The sequence below is a fragment of the Crotalus tigris genome, unplaced genomic scaffold (assembly GCF_016545835.1).
Source record: "Crotalus tigris isolate CLP2741 ecotype Arizona unplaced genomic scaffold, ASM1654583v1 scf7180000019007.31208882:3723066, whole genome shotgun sequence".
In the NCBI taxonomy this organism is placed as follows: Eukaryota; Metazoa; Chordata; class Lepidosauria; order Squamata; family Viperidae; genus Crotalus; species Crotalus tigris.
This window is the reverse complement of record NW_024097321.1, coordinates 1,888,916-1,909,383: the sequence shown is the minus strand read 5'-3', so window position 1 is coordinate 1,909,383 and position 20,468 is coordinate 1,888,916. Positions and strand designations below refer to the sequence as shown.

The following is a 20,468-nucleotide window of genomic DNA, read 5'->3' as shown; positions in this document are numbered from 1 at the left end:
AGCCTATCAATTTTAACTGGAAAGGGCATTTAAAAGTATGAACACACTACTGAAGCTATCCTGTTCTTTATAAATGGCAAATTAATTATAAATACTGGGAGTTCCTGATCAAACATGTGCTTTATAAATCATTTTCTCTTTCCAATTTTGCCTGGGTTTTTATTTTTCTTTCTGTCATTAAATATTGGTATGTGATTTCAAGCATGTTCAGTCCAGGGATCTTATTCCCAAGTAGTAAAGTTATAAACCTGAGATGATGTGATTTGTTTGGAGATTGCCATGTCACTAGAATATGGTTACTTCTGGCAAAAAGAAATGAGAAGCCAAGTGAGAGGACAAGGCAAGCTGGATGACCCTGGGAACTCCTGGTGAGGAGAGGGTGAGCTAGATCAGGGCTTTTCAATCTTTTCACCCATTATACCACTTTTAGGATATGGCAATATCCGAGTACCACCAGTCGCCTAGCAAGGTGTCAAAAACTTGATGACCTCCTCCCAAAAAGGAAAAAAGTGATGAAGTACAAGTAGTCCTCGACTTACAACAGTTCGCTTAGTGACTGTTCGAAGTTACAATGGCACTGAAAAAAGTGCCTCCCAAGCTACAGCTGAACAAGACACCTGCCTGCCCACCCGGCGACGCTCTTCCTCCTGTCCAAGGTTTTCATTGTTGTGAGCATTTCTGTTGAGGATTGGTAGCGGGGGTACGGTGGGGGGGAGTGTTTGGCTTTTATTCCCTCTGCTTGCTGGGTAGTTGCAGCAGGTTTTGGTCACTTCACATGACCCTGGGACACTGTGACCATCATAAAAATGAATCAGTTGCCAAGCATCTGAATATAAATCACAAGACCCTGGAGATGCTGCAACATTCCAGCTGATTGGTGCTTCTTCTGGGCTCAGCAGAAGCACCAGAATCAGCGCCGAACTCCAGCTGGAGCCTGGCACTGATCCTGGTGCTTCAGCTGAGCCCTGACAGTCCCGAAGAAGCACTGATCCTAGCGCTTCCGCTGAGCCCTGACAGCCCTGCAGCTCCAGCCATCTCTCACTCAGGCTTGTGCGGTGCTGCCACTGGTTCAGCTCATTCCTCTCCCCCGCTACACTTTTCTAGGATGGTCGCATACCACCTACCATGTGCCATTGTACCACAGGTGGTACCCGTACCACTGGTTGAAAAGCCTTGAGCTAGATGACCCTGAGGGACAGGGATGACATTACAATACACATTATCAGCTAAATAGTGGATCCTGTATCCTGGCTGGCCAAATCTCTCTGGACAAAAGAAGGATTCTGAGTTAGCTTACATGTACTCTAGACCAGAGGTCCTCAACCTTGGCAACTTTAAGACTCGTGGACTTCAGCTCCCAGAATTTGCTGGCTGAGGAATTCTGGGAGTTGAAGTCCACAAATCTTAAAGTTGCCAAGGTTAGAGACCCCTGCTCTGGACAGCTTCATTAAAGCTGCCTATAAAGCAGAGATAGCATAGGCATCACTTTTGATTTAATTCTTGATTGGGGAGGACACAGCAAAGGGAAGGATGCATAAGAAATATATTATACAAACATATATCTTATAAACAAGGATATATAGAAACTTTTTGTTCTCATGTGCATCAAGCTTGCAGAGAGGCAGATACAGTAAATCTGGATGATTAGTACAGACTTTAAAGTACTTGGCTAAACATTTGCATTCAGATTTTCTCTATTTTGGCAGACACTCAGAGACTGTATCATCAATTATCAATTCTAAAATAGCTGAAAATGCAATTTCAGAATGCATTATGAGTTCTTTTCCAACCAGGGCACAGGGCACAATAAGCAACATTCTGTAAAGCCACTTAGTGCCTGCAAGAATTAGCGGCACAGAAGCCCAAGTAAATAAATAAGCAAATAAATAAATAATGTTTAAAAAAACATAGCTCTATGTTCTTCAAATCCCTATATTCCAATCAACTGGATTTGGAGGGAAGAACCAGTAATAAGCAGGAAGATGAGATTTAAAATATGATCCGACTATTAACTAATAAGGTGCTTGAATTTTACTTTTATAAAAACCTTTAGGATAAAAAAATAATATGAAGTAGGAAATAAATTAGTAAACATGCTATATCCTACAAAATGATTATCCACATAATTAAGTAAATGTGCTTATCCAGTTCAATATAGCATTTACAAAATCCTGATTTAATAAATGATCTATATAGCCTCTACAACACCAGCAATTCATACTGTTTTAGAATAAGAACATACCATGCATTCATGAATGCTGTCTTCAGAATTTAGAACTGACCCTTCATAGTTCAAAGATTTGGCAAGGATATTATTGTTGTTGTTGTTCTAATATTGATATCATTTCCTATATACTGTATTTAAATTGTTCCTATAACTCCATATAACAATACGTAAAACCACAATTTGACATCTTGAACTTGCCATTATATTCTCCTATTTGAGTGAACAGACAATCTTTAGTTCTTTCAGAAAGGGAAAACAGTATAAAACATTTTTCTAACCATACTTCAGATGACTGTTAATCACAAGTATTATGAGGACTGATGTATTAGATCAGTGGTTCTCAACCTTTCTAATGCCGTGACCCCATAATACAGTTCCCCATATTGTGGTGACCCCCAAGTGGGTGTGGCCACCAATAAGAGGGAGTAGGTCAGCTAGGGAAAAGGGAAAAAAATGGCGGACAACATGGTTTGGTGACCCCCGTGAAATGGTCGTTCGACCCCAAATGGGGTCCCGACCCACAGGTTGAGAACCACTGGATTAGATAAAAAACCTAAAGAAATAATAAATAATAGAATTACATCTCTACCACTTTTATCTATAAAAACTGGCTTTAAAAGTCACATTGTCTTCTTTGAATCAAGCCAGCGTTATCAAATTCTGTATTTTTAGCAAGAGCATCATAAATTTTAAACAGAAGTCCTAGGTGAAATTATAGAAACATCCCATTTCATATGCCAAGAAGAAAAAAAGTGATATGACTAAGTAATAAATAACTGTGATAAATAAATGAATAAAGTAACTAGTTGTCTCATTTTTCCAACCTCATTGTGAAGATACACAAATTAGCAAGCAACATGGAAAGCGATACAAATTACTTTTCCATAGCAATATTTAAATCTCATTGTACAGTTATTTTAGATATTTGTGCAATGAAGTAGTTTGTAAAAATAAATATAAAGTTCTGAATAAATTCTAAAGAACGATGATGTGAAATTTCTGTCTATCATTGATACAGTTTTCATTCAAAATACTCCTATTCATAGTTTTTTTTTGTTAATTCAGAATTCTTTACAGAAATTCTACACTGATACTTGATTACCACTTGAATGGGAACCACTAAGAAATCTCAGAAATATAAAATCAACTAGATTTAAAAAAAAAAAATCCCAGGAAAAGGCATATTATGAACAATAGTTCACATCCACATATTTTTTATTTATTTAAAAATAACATTACAAGATAACATCTATGATATCTAATATCATTATTGTGATATTAAGGATACACTTACTACATATTATTATAGCGTCTTTTGGAATGGACAGCCTTTACAAATCTAATAAATAACATAATCATCAAACCCTGCATGGAAGAAAAATGAAATGTTTCCTTCAAAAATTACATTTCAGAATGTTTAAAATGCACTATGAAGAGAAAAGCTCCAGTATGGTGATGACCAAAGAGTCAAAAAAATGAACAGGAAGTCAGTATGCCTTCAGTTGCTCCTCTGCTCAAATTTCAAGTTCCTAAAGCTATATTGCATTAAAACATGAATCCTGTTGCAAAAAGTCGGAAGAAGAATTGGTTTACTACCTAGAAATAAAAGTTTTCAATCAGTTTATCCAATTCTATCTGAAAAATTTAACCGCTGCCCAGGTCAACTTTCCAGTGTTTCAAGAAAGATTTCCCATGACTGTTGTATTACAACTACTAATGATATAAGGGATTCCACATTTATCATTCTTAACATTATATAAGGATCAAAATATATTAAGGATACTCTCATGCATGTCCTCTGTGAATGAAATTTCTGATTTAGGAAAGCTCTGAAATCAGAACTGAATAATGGCAACATGTAGAGTATGTCTATTTGATTAAAAAAAAGCACAACTTTTTTTTGAAAAGCAATCAATCTTCAGATATAATTTAGAATGTCAAATATTCTAGGTCAAAAAAATTAATAAGTAATTCTTTTTGGTTTCTGTTTCCTAAAACTAAGCACATCACAGAGAAAAAATATTTCAGTGTTTTAAAAAATCAACAGGGAAGAAGCAAAAAAAATCAATTGAAAGAACGCATTTCATACCTAACTAAAATATTTTATAAGACAATATTATAAGGAATATTTAACTAGAAACATTTTATAGAACAATATTCAAGTTTGTGGTATCAATATGAACAACAGGGGAGTTTGCTAAGCTATTTTCATCTAATTTAACATCTACCGATTTGGGCAAATCTCCTGCAAAAAATATTTTTTTTAAAAAAAAAGACATACTACAAATTAGATGATTTCTGAATTAAAAAAGAAAAGCCTATTCATCTTAAAGGGAAATTTGTTATTAATATGTTTATAGTTTTCTTTCTACTAAAAAATTACCATGGCAATTAAAGCCTTCTTCTTATTGATCCGAACCATTTATTTGAACTATGTATATGCAAAACTTACAATGCAATGTCCAAGAACATTCCAGAATATTCCATTTTTCCTCTGGCTCGTGTAAATTTGCCATTATGGGATAGTCAGGATACTTCTGGAAATTAATTCTCCAAACTACAAATAGTTTATGATGTTTCTCAACATTGGGAAAGAAGGCAAAGTGCACAATGTTAAGTTACATACATGGGGGGAGGCAAAGTGCACAATGTTAAGTTACATACAGTACATGGGGGGAGGCAATATTTTCTTGGATAGAATTTTCATTTATTTTTATTTTAATCTGAGTAGTTACTCTTCAGTTTCCTTTCATTTCTACCTCAAAATGTTCAGAAACTACATTGTTTACTTTTGGCAGTTGTGCCACCAAAAGTCAAAGAATGATTAGAAGAAACTATGGGAGGTTGCACAAGAGAATCCAACGTCTGTAATAATGTAATAATCTTACGGATCATTTGGAAGTATTGATTTTCTATTACTGCTTCAAACTGTCCAAATGATATAAAAAGGAAAATCATGAGAAACTTACAATAATTAACATAAATTGCATGTTAAAGTGTAACATGGAGAATAAGCACTTCTATTCTAGATAGGAAAAGACTGAAAAATAATGTTATTAGCAAGAGTGCAAAAACAGCAGGAAATGTTATAATTTATTTTTACAAGTTTTACATTGCTTAAAATCAATTAATTAAGAAATGCATATAAGCCAAAAACAGGATATCCTATACTTAAAAAAAGAAATACAGACCCACTTGTTCTTGGGTAATGTCTGCTAAAATGTCCAATATCCAATCCTTGCTCTTCATATCAGTTTAATTGTTTGATTTTATTGTAATGTGTATGATTTATTACAGGAATAGTTAAGAACAATACTGCGTTATCCTTCCTTCCTTCCTTCCTTCCTTCCTTCCTTCCTTCCTTCCTTCCTTCCTTCCTTCCCTCCCTCCCTCCCTCCCTCCCTCCCCCCTTTTAATAAAAATATGGATTGTATGCCTATATACCTATATGGCAGGCATGTCAAACTCGCAACGTATTGGGACTTTTTTCCATTGCCGGCAATGGGGTGGGCGTGGTTTCAGCGTGACGCATCCGGCCTGCAGGCCGGCAGTTTGACATGCTTGCTATATGGATTTGGTTCTATGTGCTTTAATAAGAAACTTTAATGAACACACACACACACACACACACACACGTTCTCTTCCTATACATATGTCTTTTATGGCTGTTGTTTTTCATGCTAAATGTGGAAGACACTTTTAATCACTGAGAGTACTCTTATGGCTAAACCAATGTGTATGCCTACATACACCTAAAAACAAACAAACAAAAACAAGGACATATATACATTTCAATTAAGGTATTTAAAAGCCTGAAATTACAAGCTATAAAACATAACTATTGCTTTAATTTCAAATTGACATTGTAACACTGTTTAAATATTACATTTTTTTAAAAAAAATTATTATAGGATTGTCATAATAGAAAATGTGATTCTCAGATGTTCTCTTTCACTCATACACAAAGACTGTAAGACACATTCTTCCTCCCAAATGCCATAGTTGCTGGAAGTCCTTGAGGTAACACTTTGTCTGATCCGTATGAGATAGAACTAGAGTTGAAGATTCAAAAGTCAGCACTATCAATCAGTTCAGGAGCTAAACAAAATTACAATCTCTAGAGGGTGACAGCTTTAAGCTATCTTGCTGTGCAAGCAGAGAATTTGGGTCTCAGTGCTCCACACAGCAGAACACTCCATCAGCATGCCTCCGCAAGTGAATATGAACCCCAGGGCTCGCTCACATAAATGAGGTCATAGCACTGCCCCAAGCTTACAGCAGAGTCAAACCACTGTCGATGCTTTTCTGAATCAAGAAAAAAAACAGTTCCACAAGCAGATGGTTCCTCTGGATAATAAAGCTACTAACTCAACTATGTTAAATTGCAAAGAATTGTGTTTAGTTTCTTCTCAGGAATTTATTTATAAATAAATAGGCATGGAGAAATGTAAGACAGGTTTCCAACAAATCTTTCTAGTTAAAATACAGACTTATTTTTACACTGAATTAATTAGAAAGCTTTTTATGTGTGCAAAACCCAATAGCATCTAAGATTATTAAATAACATGGCTATTTTTAACATTAAACTAGAATACGTTTTCTCAGTTGCCAAGGATAAAAATATGGCTGAATCCATCAATATAATGTGTAGTTTAACATTATATGCATCAGTGAAGATGCTGCTGCTTTTATGCCAATTGTTTCTTCTCCACATCATTTAATCCACTATGACTGAGACTTGCTAGTATGGTATAGTGATTACAGTAGTGCAGTGATTATGATGTTATACAAGAATAACAAAGTACCAAGTTCAAGTCTTCATTCAGTAAGAGAGCAAACTGGGTGTCTTGAATCTATAACTATTCATAACCTTGGTATATGAAGTTAAAAAAGGGGAATAAAATATAGACAGTAAGACCAGGCGAAATTAAGAGGGAAAGGGACCACTTCACAAAATCATGGTGAAAACAGGCACCCTCTTGTTATTATTTTTTTACAGACAAATTATGAGATTGAAAAATTGGGGGGAGGAGAAGAGGAGGAACAGACAGGATTGGGCAAAGGGGGAGGGGATTGGGTTGTGGGTTGTTTCTGTATTTCCCTGAGTGGGAAGAATTCAGGAATCCACAATACTCCATATTGCGAGAACCCAGCATGGGGTTGCCCAAAGGAGGAAATGCGAAGGTGCCAAGGTGGCAGCGGGACAGTCGGCGGAAAAGCCAGAGTGTCTGCAAACAAAGAGTTCAGCTATCTGTGGCAGCATTGGGGGAGGTCCTTCCCAGCAGAAGGGAGTGCCCTAAGGATCGATAGGCCAGAGGAAAAAAGCTTAACCATCCGGAGAGCATGAACCCCAGGCGGCCCTGATTAAGGAGGACCCTCGGCATGGGCCTGCACATAACTCCAAGATCGGCAGTGGTGGGGGAACGGTGGGAGGAACTCCAGGGGCCTCCCCGGGTCATGGGGGCGGTGCCCAATAGGGCAGGAGGTGCCATGCGGCTCCCATGAGAAAAGAACCGAATTAAAGAGGAGGGAGAAGCATGCGAGGTTTTCTGCAAAAATGGGTCAAAACGTTGGAAGGGGAGCCTTTCAGATTTGAAAAAAGCTGAAGCTTTTCCCACCTAGCCTAGCCAGCAACAGCGCCACACACACACTTATCTCGGGGGCGGGGGGAAGCATCTCTCTTCCTGACCCCCCTCCTATGTGGATAAAATAGAGAGAAAAAATTGGATATAAGGCAATCATAAATTTTAAAAATAGATAAATGGCTATGAATAAATTCTAATATTAGTACTGCACCTTTGTATCATTATTTATGCAATAAACTACAACGAACCTGGCTACAATCATCTTGCTCGTTGTAGGTTACCACCTGAATCATAGCGGTTTGGAGTATCTATGCTAGTCTAAACAATTCTGTGTCCCGTGGGAAACAAGCTCATTCTTTCGGTTATTTTGGCGGGTTGGGCACTTTGTTAGAAAGCCTGCCAAACTATTCTATTGGGGAATGTGGATGACTGCATAATACTGGGGGTGGGTGGGAAGTTTAACTTTGTAATAATGTAACTCTTTGGAGGAAATTTCAACTTGGGTTCACTTTTGATCGTGCTGATATTTTGTATCCAACAACCATGTTCTCAGAACTTCCAACCTGATAAATTCTGATTTATTTGGCTCTATCTATCAGAACCATGACACTAAGATTAATGAGAAAGAAATTAACACTCTACAGATTTCATAAAGTTGAGGTGCAATTATTCAAAAAATTGCCCAATAAAGTTATAGCAATAATTTTATTACAGAGAGTGAGTGTCTGTATTTGTCCATTTACTGGAAAATAAACATAATTTATGCGAAGTTTGTAATATTTTGAAAATAATAGAAATACTAGGTATCTAAAATTATTTCCACATTTTCATTCCATGTGGTTCTGTGCCTTGACATCATAAACGCATATGGAAGTTCCTATGACGACCCATAACTTGTTGAGCAATCCTTTCAGAGATATTTCCTTATCTAAAGAGAGAAACAGAAATGACTACGGGCGGGCAAAAAAGCAGTGGGAGTAGGATTGATTTCTGATTTCCTGCTAGATTCCCCAGTTACAAGTTGATTGGAAATCATAATCACATGGCCCTGGCTGACCTTGGCAGAGCTGCAGTGGCCCTAAGTTTCCAAATACAACTACAGTATTCTGAAGATCCTTCGAATTTTAATTTTACAGGAGTCATGAGTCCCATATTTTGGAGATAATCTTTAAGTTAGCACATTCAAAAAGTGTTGCCCTATGATGTACCCTTTTGGCTAATTGAATGTTAACAATAGACAAACTGATAGAAGAATTTTAGGTGTGTGTGTGGGTGTGTGTGTGTGTGTTGTGTGCTGACTTGCAAAGGTAAACAAGAATACATGCTAATCAGCAGCATGATGTCTCAATAGGTACAACTGACTTGCTACTCTTAGATAGACTTGCCTTTCTACTCCAGCACAAAAAGCCTATAATGTTGCTAATATGCCAAGGAGAAGAGACAAGGCCAAGATAGAAAGAACAATACGAAGTGAATAAGGATGTATGGAATAGAAAAATGATACTGTACTTAATATAGTTATCCCTCTTGTAAAATATATGAAATATATGAAATGGACAAGAAAGAATTAGAAAAGAAAGAAAACATCAAAATAATATTTTGTACTTTCTGTACACAGACTCTAAGACAGTGGTTCTCAACCTGTGGGTCGGGACCCCATTTGGGGTCGAACGACCATTTCACGGGGGTTGCCAAACAATGCAGTCCGCCATTTTTTCCCCTTTTCCTTAGCTATGCTACTCCCTTTTATTCTACTGGCTTTTGAAAGCCAATAGAATAGACTCTCTTGAATAGCAGGTGCCATGCTGGCCACCTGACCACTGAAATGTCTTCAGACAGCCCTCGCTCAATGGCCTTGAACAGAGAGGAGCAATACCCCCTATAGTTGGCAATGACTAATGGAGTAAAATTCACAGGGACTCTTAGATATTGGAAGACTGTTATCATGTCACCCCTAGTCCTTCTTTTTATTAAACTAGACATACCCAACTTCTGCAACCATTTGTCATGTTTTAGCCTCCAGTCCCCTAATCATTTTTCTTGCTCTTCTCTGCACACTTTCTAAAGTCTCAACATTTTTTATATCATGATGATCAAAACTGGATGCAAGAATGAGAAGAAATTATGATAAGCTACTAGTTCAGAAAAAAAAAATAGATGGACAAACTAACCATGAGTTTTCTTCCTATATCTCTTTAAATAGTCAAAATATACTTTTAATTCTCCATTTCAGCATCTTTTAGCTCATTTTGCAGCAAAATATTTCAAATTAAAATTCTGTCTGAAACACACACACATACATACACGCACAGAGAGAGATTCATAGGTGCATACATATATACAGTAGATAGATAGAAAGGCAGAAAGGCAGAAAGAAAGAAAGAAAGAAAGAAAGAAAGAAAGAAAGAAAGAAAGAAAGAAAGAAAGAAAGGTTTTCATAAAAATGAATTTTGTGTATGTGTTTCTTCCAAGCAGAGTAGCTTTTAATATTTGATTTTAATTATTTTGTAAAATAATAAAATGTGACAACGTATGTATCACTAATAACTCCTGTTGAGAATACCTTTGCCAAATTTCATATAGATATGAAGAATTTATAGAAAAGAAAAGCTTTTTCTCAATAAATTATGCTTCTCCTTTCAAGGACAGTGACTGCCAGGTATTGTGGTAGAAGCTGAAGATAATTTTGCTGTTTTTTTTCCCCAATGGAATATGTCAGTTGTTTCTAGGTCACATCATGAATAACACAATTTAGGATCACCCACTTCCCCAAATAATCTGACCTCTTTCTAAATTCTGTGAAATATTTCAGGCATAAGCTGAATGTGACACATACTTCTATTTACAACTGAGTAACAATTCAGGTATGTTTCTTTATCTAATAAAAAAAAATGCATCCAATTATTTCTGCTCAAGTTAACTTGAAATGTCACTTATCCTTATTATCTACTGGAAAACAAAGAGTTTCATCAACCAGAAAGGTCCCCACCAATATTTTATAAAATATCTTGCTTTTTGAATATGAATATTAATCAGAATTATCATCATCCTAGTAAGAAAAGTTATTATATCTTATTCTTGATTGTAGATATTAAAACTTATCTGCAATGTAAATACTTTTTTCTGAGGAGAATATGATTAATTTTGTCAAGATTAGAACAGCCAGGAAGAGACCATTCATTCTAAAAGAATTGTCTCAAAATATGTCTTGTCTTAATTTCCTTTTAGAGGACAGTGGTCAACCTATGTTATTGAAACAGAAAACAAGCATTTAAAGAAACACGTAGATTTTGTTGTACAATATACTATACTTTTTATTCTTTTCATTGATTATGATAGTGAAGTTCTTTGTACATCATTTAAAGTTCAACCAACTTAAAGATTCAGTAAATAAATAGAAATAAAGAAAAGTATGTCTTATGACTAAATACTATTTTTAGTTTAGAGCTATAATTTCCACATAGGCTTCAATGACAATACTCTTATCTGACAAATATTCTTTAGAACAAAATGATCTCATTGCAATACTTTATTAAACTAATTAACAGGTTCTTGAACCAATATCTAAATGTTAAGCTATTAATGCTTTTGCAGCAAAAATCTTAAAGAGAAAATATAATTCTATCACTTCAGTGATTTAACACATATTTTCTGAAGTCAATATTCTCAAGCAGTTATAGACTAAAGAGTATTTTAATTAACCTTCTCTGATTTAAATAATGGGAACCAGAGGTAGATGACTTAAAAATAATTAAACAATTATAAGGAAATATTTCTGCATGAAATGTAAACTATAATTATTTGATTCTTCCATTTTAACAAGGTTTACCTTTTAAAAATGAAAATATACTTGAAGACTTCCTTGTTTTTTAAATCTACATCTTTCAAACTATGCTTGTGCAATGCCTTTAAAACTACACTGCTTTTAATTTATACTTCTATTGTTTTTAAAATAATGATAGAGAAATAGAAAAAAACCCAGTAAAAATACATGCTTTGTCAAAGAAAAAAACAGAGAGGAAATGTTTAAAAATGAAGTGAAAAGTATAGCAAAAAAAGGTATATCATTTTAGCTATAATTAGTTCTAATTCATTAATTGTTTCCATAAAAATATTGTATATGATCTACTGAGCCAAAGGGGAATATTTAACTGAGAAGCCAATAAACATCCTCAAATAATTTATTGAACACAGCACTGCTATCAAGACCAAAACGTTTCCAAATATTTAAGAATCAGTTAAAGATTACTTTGTTGCAAAGTAACAAAACAATTCGTACTGCCCTCATGAAGTTGGCACTTAAAAGTGCTTAGTTCTAACAATCCATGAAAATAATGTGAAAGATCAAACATAACTCAATGTATATTATCAGTTCCAATTACAGAAATAATCAAAATAGAATCTGGAAGTGCTTCACTCTGTTCCTTGGTCTGTTTGTTCCATTATTCGCACTACAAATACATAGCTTCCTAACAGGACCCATCTTTGTCAAATAATTTAAAATAGAGGTTAGAAAATCAAATATCAACACCAAAGCTAAGCTACAATTTCTGATGTCAGAAATACTTCTCTTTTCTGGTTCTGCAGAGTTGACTCTTTATTCTCCTTTTACTATGACTGTACTTTCAAAACCGATTAACTATTGAGAAAAACAAAAGCAACTGGGGATTTTACAAGGTGAAAATTGTCTTTAATAACTCTTGGAATGACGAAACATTTTAAAAAAAAATTCTAGACTTCTTAAAAGAAAGGGGAGGAAGAGAGAGAAAGAGGGAGAGAAGGAAAAGGATCAGGTTGTGTCCTAACATTTATTTTTATATATAGTATTATATTTTGCTGTTTGCTGCTGTCCCAAAGTTGTTTTTGGGACAACTATGACCTGGATGACTGAGAATCTCATAGACTGTTCGCTAATGAAAATGTTTCAAATATTGAACAATACAGACTTTCTGTCAATGCTGCAAATACTGTATATTCTTGCTTTGACAATATGCAAAACTGTCTGGCATTTATTGGGTTAATACTTAGCTTAGACTGGGCGGGGGGAAAAAGCCCGGGAAAGAAAGAGGAAGTAAACGTTTGACCTTCTCACTAATTGGATAATGTGACCTGTGACTGCATGAGAAGGGAGGGGTTGAGCAAGGAAAGCTTGATGCCAGCGACAGGAAGTTCAGATTCTGGCATCAACCAGTCCATCATGGTGACCGGCAAAACTGTAGCTCTGAAAATAAAGATTTTAGGAAACATGCCTGAAAGTTCTTTGAAGTGCTTCATTAGTCGGAACCTGTGACACTTTCACTTTTTTAGTGGTAAGACGATATCACTTCACTTGAAAGAAGGATTTTTGTAAATTTAAGCAAATCAGCTTTCATACAGTTAACAGATTCTACTTGAAATTTGTAATGTACTTGTTGGATCTCCCAAAAGTGCTTTTCCAAAAGGCAACTGGACTTTCTTGAAAGAGAAGCAAAATGTTTTCAAGGAAAAAAATCAAGAAAGTCCAGTTGCCTTTTGGAAAAGCATCTTTGGGACAACCATGACCTGGATGATTGAGAATCTCCACAGGCATTTACCCTCGGGATCCAAATTTTTATTTAGTGACATTCTTCCCTGAAAAGAGCATTTGATCCCAACCTGATGTCTTGAAATCCATCATTTGTAAACAAAGCCTGAGACTGGATCCAACTCAACTGAAGAACATCAGATGTTTGCATAAGATGCAATGGAAACTAGTTAATTTTCACCAATTCCTCATGTATTTATTTTGCATGGGATTTGAACTATTTAATAAGAAAACTTTAGTCACAATGGATATATGCATTTCATGAGAAGTTCCAAGTCCTAGAGACAAGTACATTACAGCAGAGCACCCAATATAAACCACATTTTCTTATACTTCATAGCTGAACACTTGTAAAGAAACAGAAAGAGATGGTGCAGTCAGTTAGCAGTTTTACAAATGGCTTTAAATTGCATACAATGCCCAATACAATCTGCACATTGTGACCTAATTTAAGACTTGGTAGCTGACTGAAAATTTTGTTGGTTTCAAAAAACACAAAAACTATTAATGTTCTGGAGTATAATAAACTTGAGGATACTAGATCATGAACATTTAATCAATTCCCTACAAATAACTGAACTTAGTATGACCCTCAAACTATTATTTCTTCAAATATAATCTTGCTATTCTAGATTTGACCTGAAAACATTTGTCAAGTTTTATGTTTTTCATTATGAACTCACAGTTCAGCATGTTTATTCCTTTTAGGTAAGCAGAAAGTGGTGAACCATATATAGAATTGCCGAAAAAAGACTGCTAAAAATATTAAGTCATTTTGCATGAAATCTCAATATAACATACTTCAGTTCAAACTTGTAATCATTTTATTCTTTACTTTTCAGAATAAAGAAAAAGTATTTTAAAAAGATATATTTATTGTTTTAAAATTACTTGGAGGAACACATGATCAAGTTTGAAAGCTTTCACTTTAAATTAATAAAGATAAAATAGTGTTGTTTTGTACTGTATACTAGGGAAAAAATCCTAAGTGTGAATTCCAAAGTCACACTTCCTTTTGGATCTAATTTTATCTCATTATACATTAGGATCCACTTCTAAAAAGTCATCTGAGTGCATAGAGGTGTAAAAAGTACCGTGTTTTCCCCAAAATAAGACCCAGTCTTATCTATCTATCTATCTATCTATCTATCTATCTATCTATCTATCTATCTATCTATCTAGATATAGGCATTTGGCACCAAAAGCAGCATTAGGGCTTATTTTAGGAGAAACATGATATTAGGATGATCAGCCCGGTTGGGCACCCCATCCCCCCTGCGCACGTGCAAGAGGCAACAAGTGCAGGGGACAGACAGTGTTCGGCAGCAGCTGCAGCCCACCAGCTCTTTGGTGCAGCGCAGCTAAGTCCGAGCATGGAGGCAGAGGTGGTGGTGGGGAAACAGATGATCCAGATGCGCTGTGCAGCTGTTGGCTCACAAGAAGCTTGTACAGCGGCACCGGCAGCTGGTGTAAGCAGAGGAATGGGAGGGAGGCAAGTGTTCCCGCCGTGCTCCCACTCCATCCCACTGTCTCTCGGCTTAGCCATGGTTGTGCTGGGCCAGGCAGCCGCGCAGCATGTCAGGATCTCCTGCCCTGGTGTGGCTGTGGGCAAGCTGAGAGATGGTAGTATGGAGTGAGTGGCACATTAGGATTGCTTGGCCCAGCACAGTCGCGGGCAAGACGAGAGGCTGTGGGATGGACTGGGTGGTATGTCGGGATTGCCTCCCTCCCTCCCATGACTCTGCTTCCACCTGTTGCTGGTGCTGCTGTGCAATCCTCCTCCGTGCATATCTGATCACCTGCCTCCCCCTGCCTCTGCACTCAGGTGTACCTACGCTGCACCAAGGGACCGGAGGGCTGCGGCTGCTGCCAGACACTGTCAGCCCCTGTGCGCTTGCCACCTCCTGTGCTGGCCACACCCACCTCCCGCCTTATTTTTTGGATGGATCTTATTTTCAGGGAAATACGGTAGTGTCAATCTGCAATTCTTAAAGCAATTGTGTATTTTCCCAGGATTGCACAGCTACACTGCAGTCTGGGAAGATACACAGCTGCTTTAAAGAGTTGCAAGAGATGCTATATTTTTTTTCAGACTTGCTTCAAAACATCTGATGCACAATACAGCTCTACTATATAGCTCTATAAATTTAACAAACATCAGCATTTTATAACAGAGCTTCATTTTGTTCATTCATTCATTCATTCATTCATTCCATTTGTATGGCTGCTCATCTCACCAAGTGATTTTGAGAAGTGAACAATTTTTTAAAAAATAAAAACAATTACAATAATATAAACAATTACATTATACAATAATATAAACAATTACAATAATATAAACAATAATATAATTACAATAATATAACACCTTTAAATAAACATTTAAATTCCTAGCAGCCAAGAATAAATTCCATATCATAATCCCTAAATTAATTAAGAACCTGAACATTTTCCTTTATGTATATGGGTACTGCACTATAATTTAATGAAAATATGAATATCTCACATTGCCTTCTCAAGTATAATCTTGTACACTGCCACTAATTTTCAATGCAGTGGGCACTCTCCCTTTCTTATATATTTCAAAACTTGTAATAAGCATGTGTGTAATTCTTATCTTCTATAAGACAAACAATTAGAATGTAATAACATTGTTCACTATAATGGAACAGAAAGTTCTGATTATTTCTGGTAATAGGAATTGTGGACAAATTCTACAACAGCAGAAACATGCTGTCAGTTGGAGTAGATAGTATGACAGTTTAGTCTGTACACAAATGTATTTATGAATGAGTAATAAATATATAAAGAAATAAAACAAATAAAGATAGACACACAACTATAGAAATCATTGCCTATACCTGGTCTTCAGCTGTTCAGTACTCTTAGAATGCAAATATAAATATAATTCATGTTGGATGAGCTCTATTTTATTCATTTTTCTGTCATTCTAGTGCTTCAATTATTTCTAGAACCATAATGGAGCTTGGTTTACCAGGAAATTTGATTCCACTAAAAAGAGCAAAATATCTCCAATATAGTGAGAGACACCTTATAAGACATCAGTGGAGCCCAAATGTATGTTTTGTTTTGTTTTGTTTTTTAAAAAAAAAAAACCTTTAGAAATCCCTGAACACTTTTCAGTGGTTTTAGTGTTGTCCAATGATATAAATCTGATACAACAGAATGCATAGTATCAAATTTATATCATTGGACACCACGTATCAAGAAGGCAGGTAGGCATTAGTGACAACTTTTGATAAATATAGGGAAGTCAGAAGTGTCACTCTGACCTAAAAACCAGGGCAAATTAAGTGATATAAATTAAAATGAAAAAAGCTACTTTTTTCAATGTGAATGGGAAAAGGGGGTCTTGGTTAAGACTGAAGTCATCAATCCTCTTCTTTTGTAGGATTCATCACCACTGTTCTGGTCTTGAAGAACCACTGAACTGGGCACGTTACTTTTTAAATGTTTAATTGTAAAATTAGAAAGCTAATAAAATATTATTAAAAAAAGAAAGGAAATATCTGATGTTGTAACTTGAGATTTGTGCTAAAGATTTATGTATGTGATTGAATTATTGATTACCCAATCAACCACGTTGCTTTTTAAATGTTTAATTGTAAAATTAGAAAGCTAATAAAATATTATTAAAAAAAAGAACCACTGAACTGGGCTTACCTGCTGCGTCTGGTACCTTTGCTGGGCCTGGGAGAGGTACTGGGCCTGAGGAGGCAGATGCTGAGGTTGTGGTTGCTGGTTGTAATATGGCTGTTGGCAGTAACCAGTTACACCTTGTGGACCATACTGAGATGGCATCTGTTGGGGGGGGAAAGCCAATACAGTTACGAATTGAGGACAAAAATCTATATGTGTTCAACTCCTAAAGATCATAAACACAATACTAAATGCCATGGTAAGAAGTCTCTCTCAATGGAAAGAGTTAATTCTAAACACAAAGAAATAGTGCAGCTCACTAAACTCTATTTTGTAGATATTATATCAAGGGAAACATACCATTTTTTTCCTAGAACACTGGTTTTACTGAATGATTTCTTTTCACATTCTCCGAAACATCCAAAGAAACCATTATCAATTATGCTTGCTCACGGAAGTTATGCTCAAGAACAGCAAAAGGGTTTCTATAGAATATTCATAGCTTGTTAGTCAGTTGTATTTATCAGAAGTGGTCAGCATGACTTTACTTATACCTTTCAATTTTCCACGTAATGTTTCTGCTACATGAATCATCCCATCTTTCAAGATATTACAGAAAAAAATTGGAGCATAGGTATATGTACATACTAGGTTTTTCTTTTTAGAAAAAAAACCCAATTTCAATAAGTTTAGAGAACTATTATGTGGGACCCCATGATCAAAGGGCACATAGGAGAGTTGAGAACTTTTGAAAAATCAGTTACCGTATTTTCCAGCATATTAAACGACTCGGTGTATAAGATGACCCCCGACTTCGGAGCCGATTTGTATGCTTAGAAAGTCGTCTTATATGCCGGAAACTACCGTAATTTCCAGCATTAAAGACGACTCGGCATATAAGATGACCCCCGACTTCGGAGCCAATTTGCATGCTTAGAAAGTCGTCTTATACGCCGGAAACTACTGTAATTTTCGGCATATAAGACGACTCGGTGTATAAGACAACCCCCGACTTCAGAGCTGATTTGTATGCTTTAGAAAGTCATCTTATATGCCAGAAAATACGGTAAATGAAGTGCACTTGCAAATCATTCCAGCTGCAAGGGGGAAGGATAGCATATATTTATAGATATATGTATTGGCTGGTTTTTTACCAGTTAAGAATTGAAAGGACATGTATAAATATGGAAGATGGAAATAATCACCCCAAAAATATACACAGAAGTTATTAACCGTAGAAAGAAACTCAGAAAGACTAAAGCAACCTAAAGCTACAAGCAACAAAAAACTAAAAATGTGTTAAAAAGGACCAAAGCAGAAACTAAGAAAATAGAGATTTAGGGGTAATATGCCTAATATGAACAAGTTAAAGTTGCTGGGATCAGATAAATTATATCTGATACCATGAAGGTTATTTCAGAGAACCTTCTATTTTCTTTGAAAACGTATGGAGAACACTTATACTTGTCGGAGGATTGGAGAAGTCAGATATTGTTCTTAACTTCAAAAGAGCGTGAAGATGATCCAGGTAACAGACTGCTTGATGTCAATAACAGACAAAATTCTGAAACAGATTATTAAACTGTCAGTTTAAATGCACTAAGAAAATAATGCCTCACTCTTCAGTCAGGATGGGCTTATTAATAATAAATCAAGCCAAATTAAATTGACCACTCTTTTTGATAGTGTACTATTTTAGTCATCATAGGAATGTGGCAGATAACTTGAGTTCTGCAAATCATGCAAAATAAGTTTGATAGTCTAGTAGAAAAGATATCAATTGTGGGATATCTGTGCTACCATTAGATGGATACAAAGTTGGTTGTATACCAATGACTCCAGGTCAAGTAGAAAGAAATAGTATAACTTAGAGGATTGTGTTATTCTATATATCTATAATTTACTTGAAGGCTGTAAAATATCACTATCTGCAGATAACACAAAGCTAAGGGTGATAGCAATAGTTTACAAGATAGTATCAAGATTCAGGAGAATTTTGACAATGAGTAGAAAGCAGCAGGCAGATGAATTTTAGAAAGAAAAAAAGTAAAATCTTTCTTTTGGAAAAGAAAAGGGCAAATAGGACAGGGCAAAAAGAAGATGGAACAAGCACAAGGAGCAGCCATACAAGTAAAATAGATGTTGAAGTATTGGTGGATTGAAAACCAAACATGAGAACCAAACAGTGTTGAAACTGCAAAAAAGGAAATGCAATTTGACCCAAATCTATTTCATCCAGTTATGGCAGTATATTTTATGAGTGTCACAGACTAATTGGAGCATATTCAAAGGAGAGCAACCGAAATGATAAAGAGCTTGGGAGAAAAATACTTGTAGGAATAGCTAGAGACAACATGTATATTTAGCTTGAAGAAGAAGAAGAGGGCAGGGGGAGAGAAACATGAAAACTGTCTTTAAAATACGGAACAGCTGTCATGTAGAAAATAGGGTAGACATTTTCAGTTATTAAAGATAAGCCAAGAAACATAGATTTAAATTATCCAGAAGCAGATTTAAACGGGAGATCAGAAAGAATTTCCTAAAAGTAAGAGCCATTCAACAATGCCTTCAGAGGTGTTGAATTCTCCTTGGTAGAAAAATTTAAACAATAATTAAAGTATGCTATCCGTAAGGGATTTTGTAGCAGTGGATTGGCAGGATATTAAATTGGGTGATCCCTAAGTTTACACTTCATAATTCTATAGTCAGGTATTATAAGTATACAGTATTATAAGTAAATTCATAATATTTAGTCAATAAAATTGACAAATTGCCAGTCTTTCAACTGAATAGAAGGAGCAAATTCTTAAAAATGATCATTGATAACAGCTTCATTGTATTTGCAGATTCCGAGGGCTGTTTCCGAACCACAAAATCAACATTATTTAACATACTGATCCCAGATTTCCTCAGCAAAACTGAAGCAATTGCAGAGGCCTTGTTTAAAGCTATAGTAGTGACAAAGTAGACTAACTGGCCTTTCCATAAATACTGCAGCCTAGTGAGCTTCTGTCTGGGGATGTGGAATTTGCTGCTGCACTGAATGCATTGAAGAAAAATATTTTCAAGCTCTTAAGGTGCCCTCAAGAAAAAACATGCTCTCTCTCTCTTGCAAGTGGTTTTTTAAAGTTTCTTATTTGGTGGAAATGGCAAAGATTTCGGCTTTCTTGAAGGATCAATCGCAAGAGAAGTATTTTGCGGATAGATTTTATACAATATAAGTTGGATATAAAAAAATATTATTTAGTTTTCCAATAACTTATATATAAAATTTAATATTTTATAGATTGTACTCTTTTTTTTCTTTTATTTTTTTATTTTTATTTTTTTTTATATTTCTTCTCTTTTTTCCTCTTTTTTATTTTTTTTCTTCTTTCTAAGCATTTTTTTCTTTCTTAATATTTATGTTTTTTTACACATAGATTATTGTTAA

The 20,468-nt window shown here is 35.4% G+C and overlaps 1 protein-coding gene across 5 annotated transcripts in view; it reads right to left on the bottom strand.

Annotated features, from left to right (window-relative positions):
- The window catches only part of ARID1B (AT-rich interaction domain 1B), a 403,965-nt gene that overhangs the window by 283,468 nt on the left and 100,029 nt on the right, over positions 1 to 20,468 (bottom strand). For all 5 annotated transcript variants that reach the window (XM_039358272.1, XM_039358273.1, XM_039358275.1 and 2 more), the window contains exon 3: positions 17,060 to 17,197. In XM_039358272.1, coding sequence (XP_039214206.1) covers positions 17,060 to 17,197 — 138 coding nt within the window. The remainder of the gene's footprint in view (positions 1 to 17,059; positions 17,198 to 20,468) is intronic.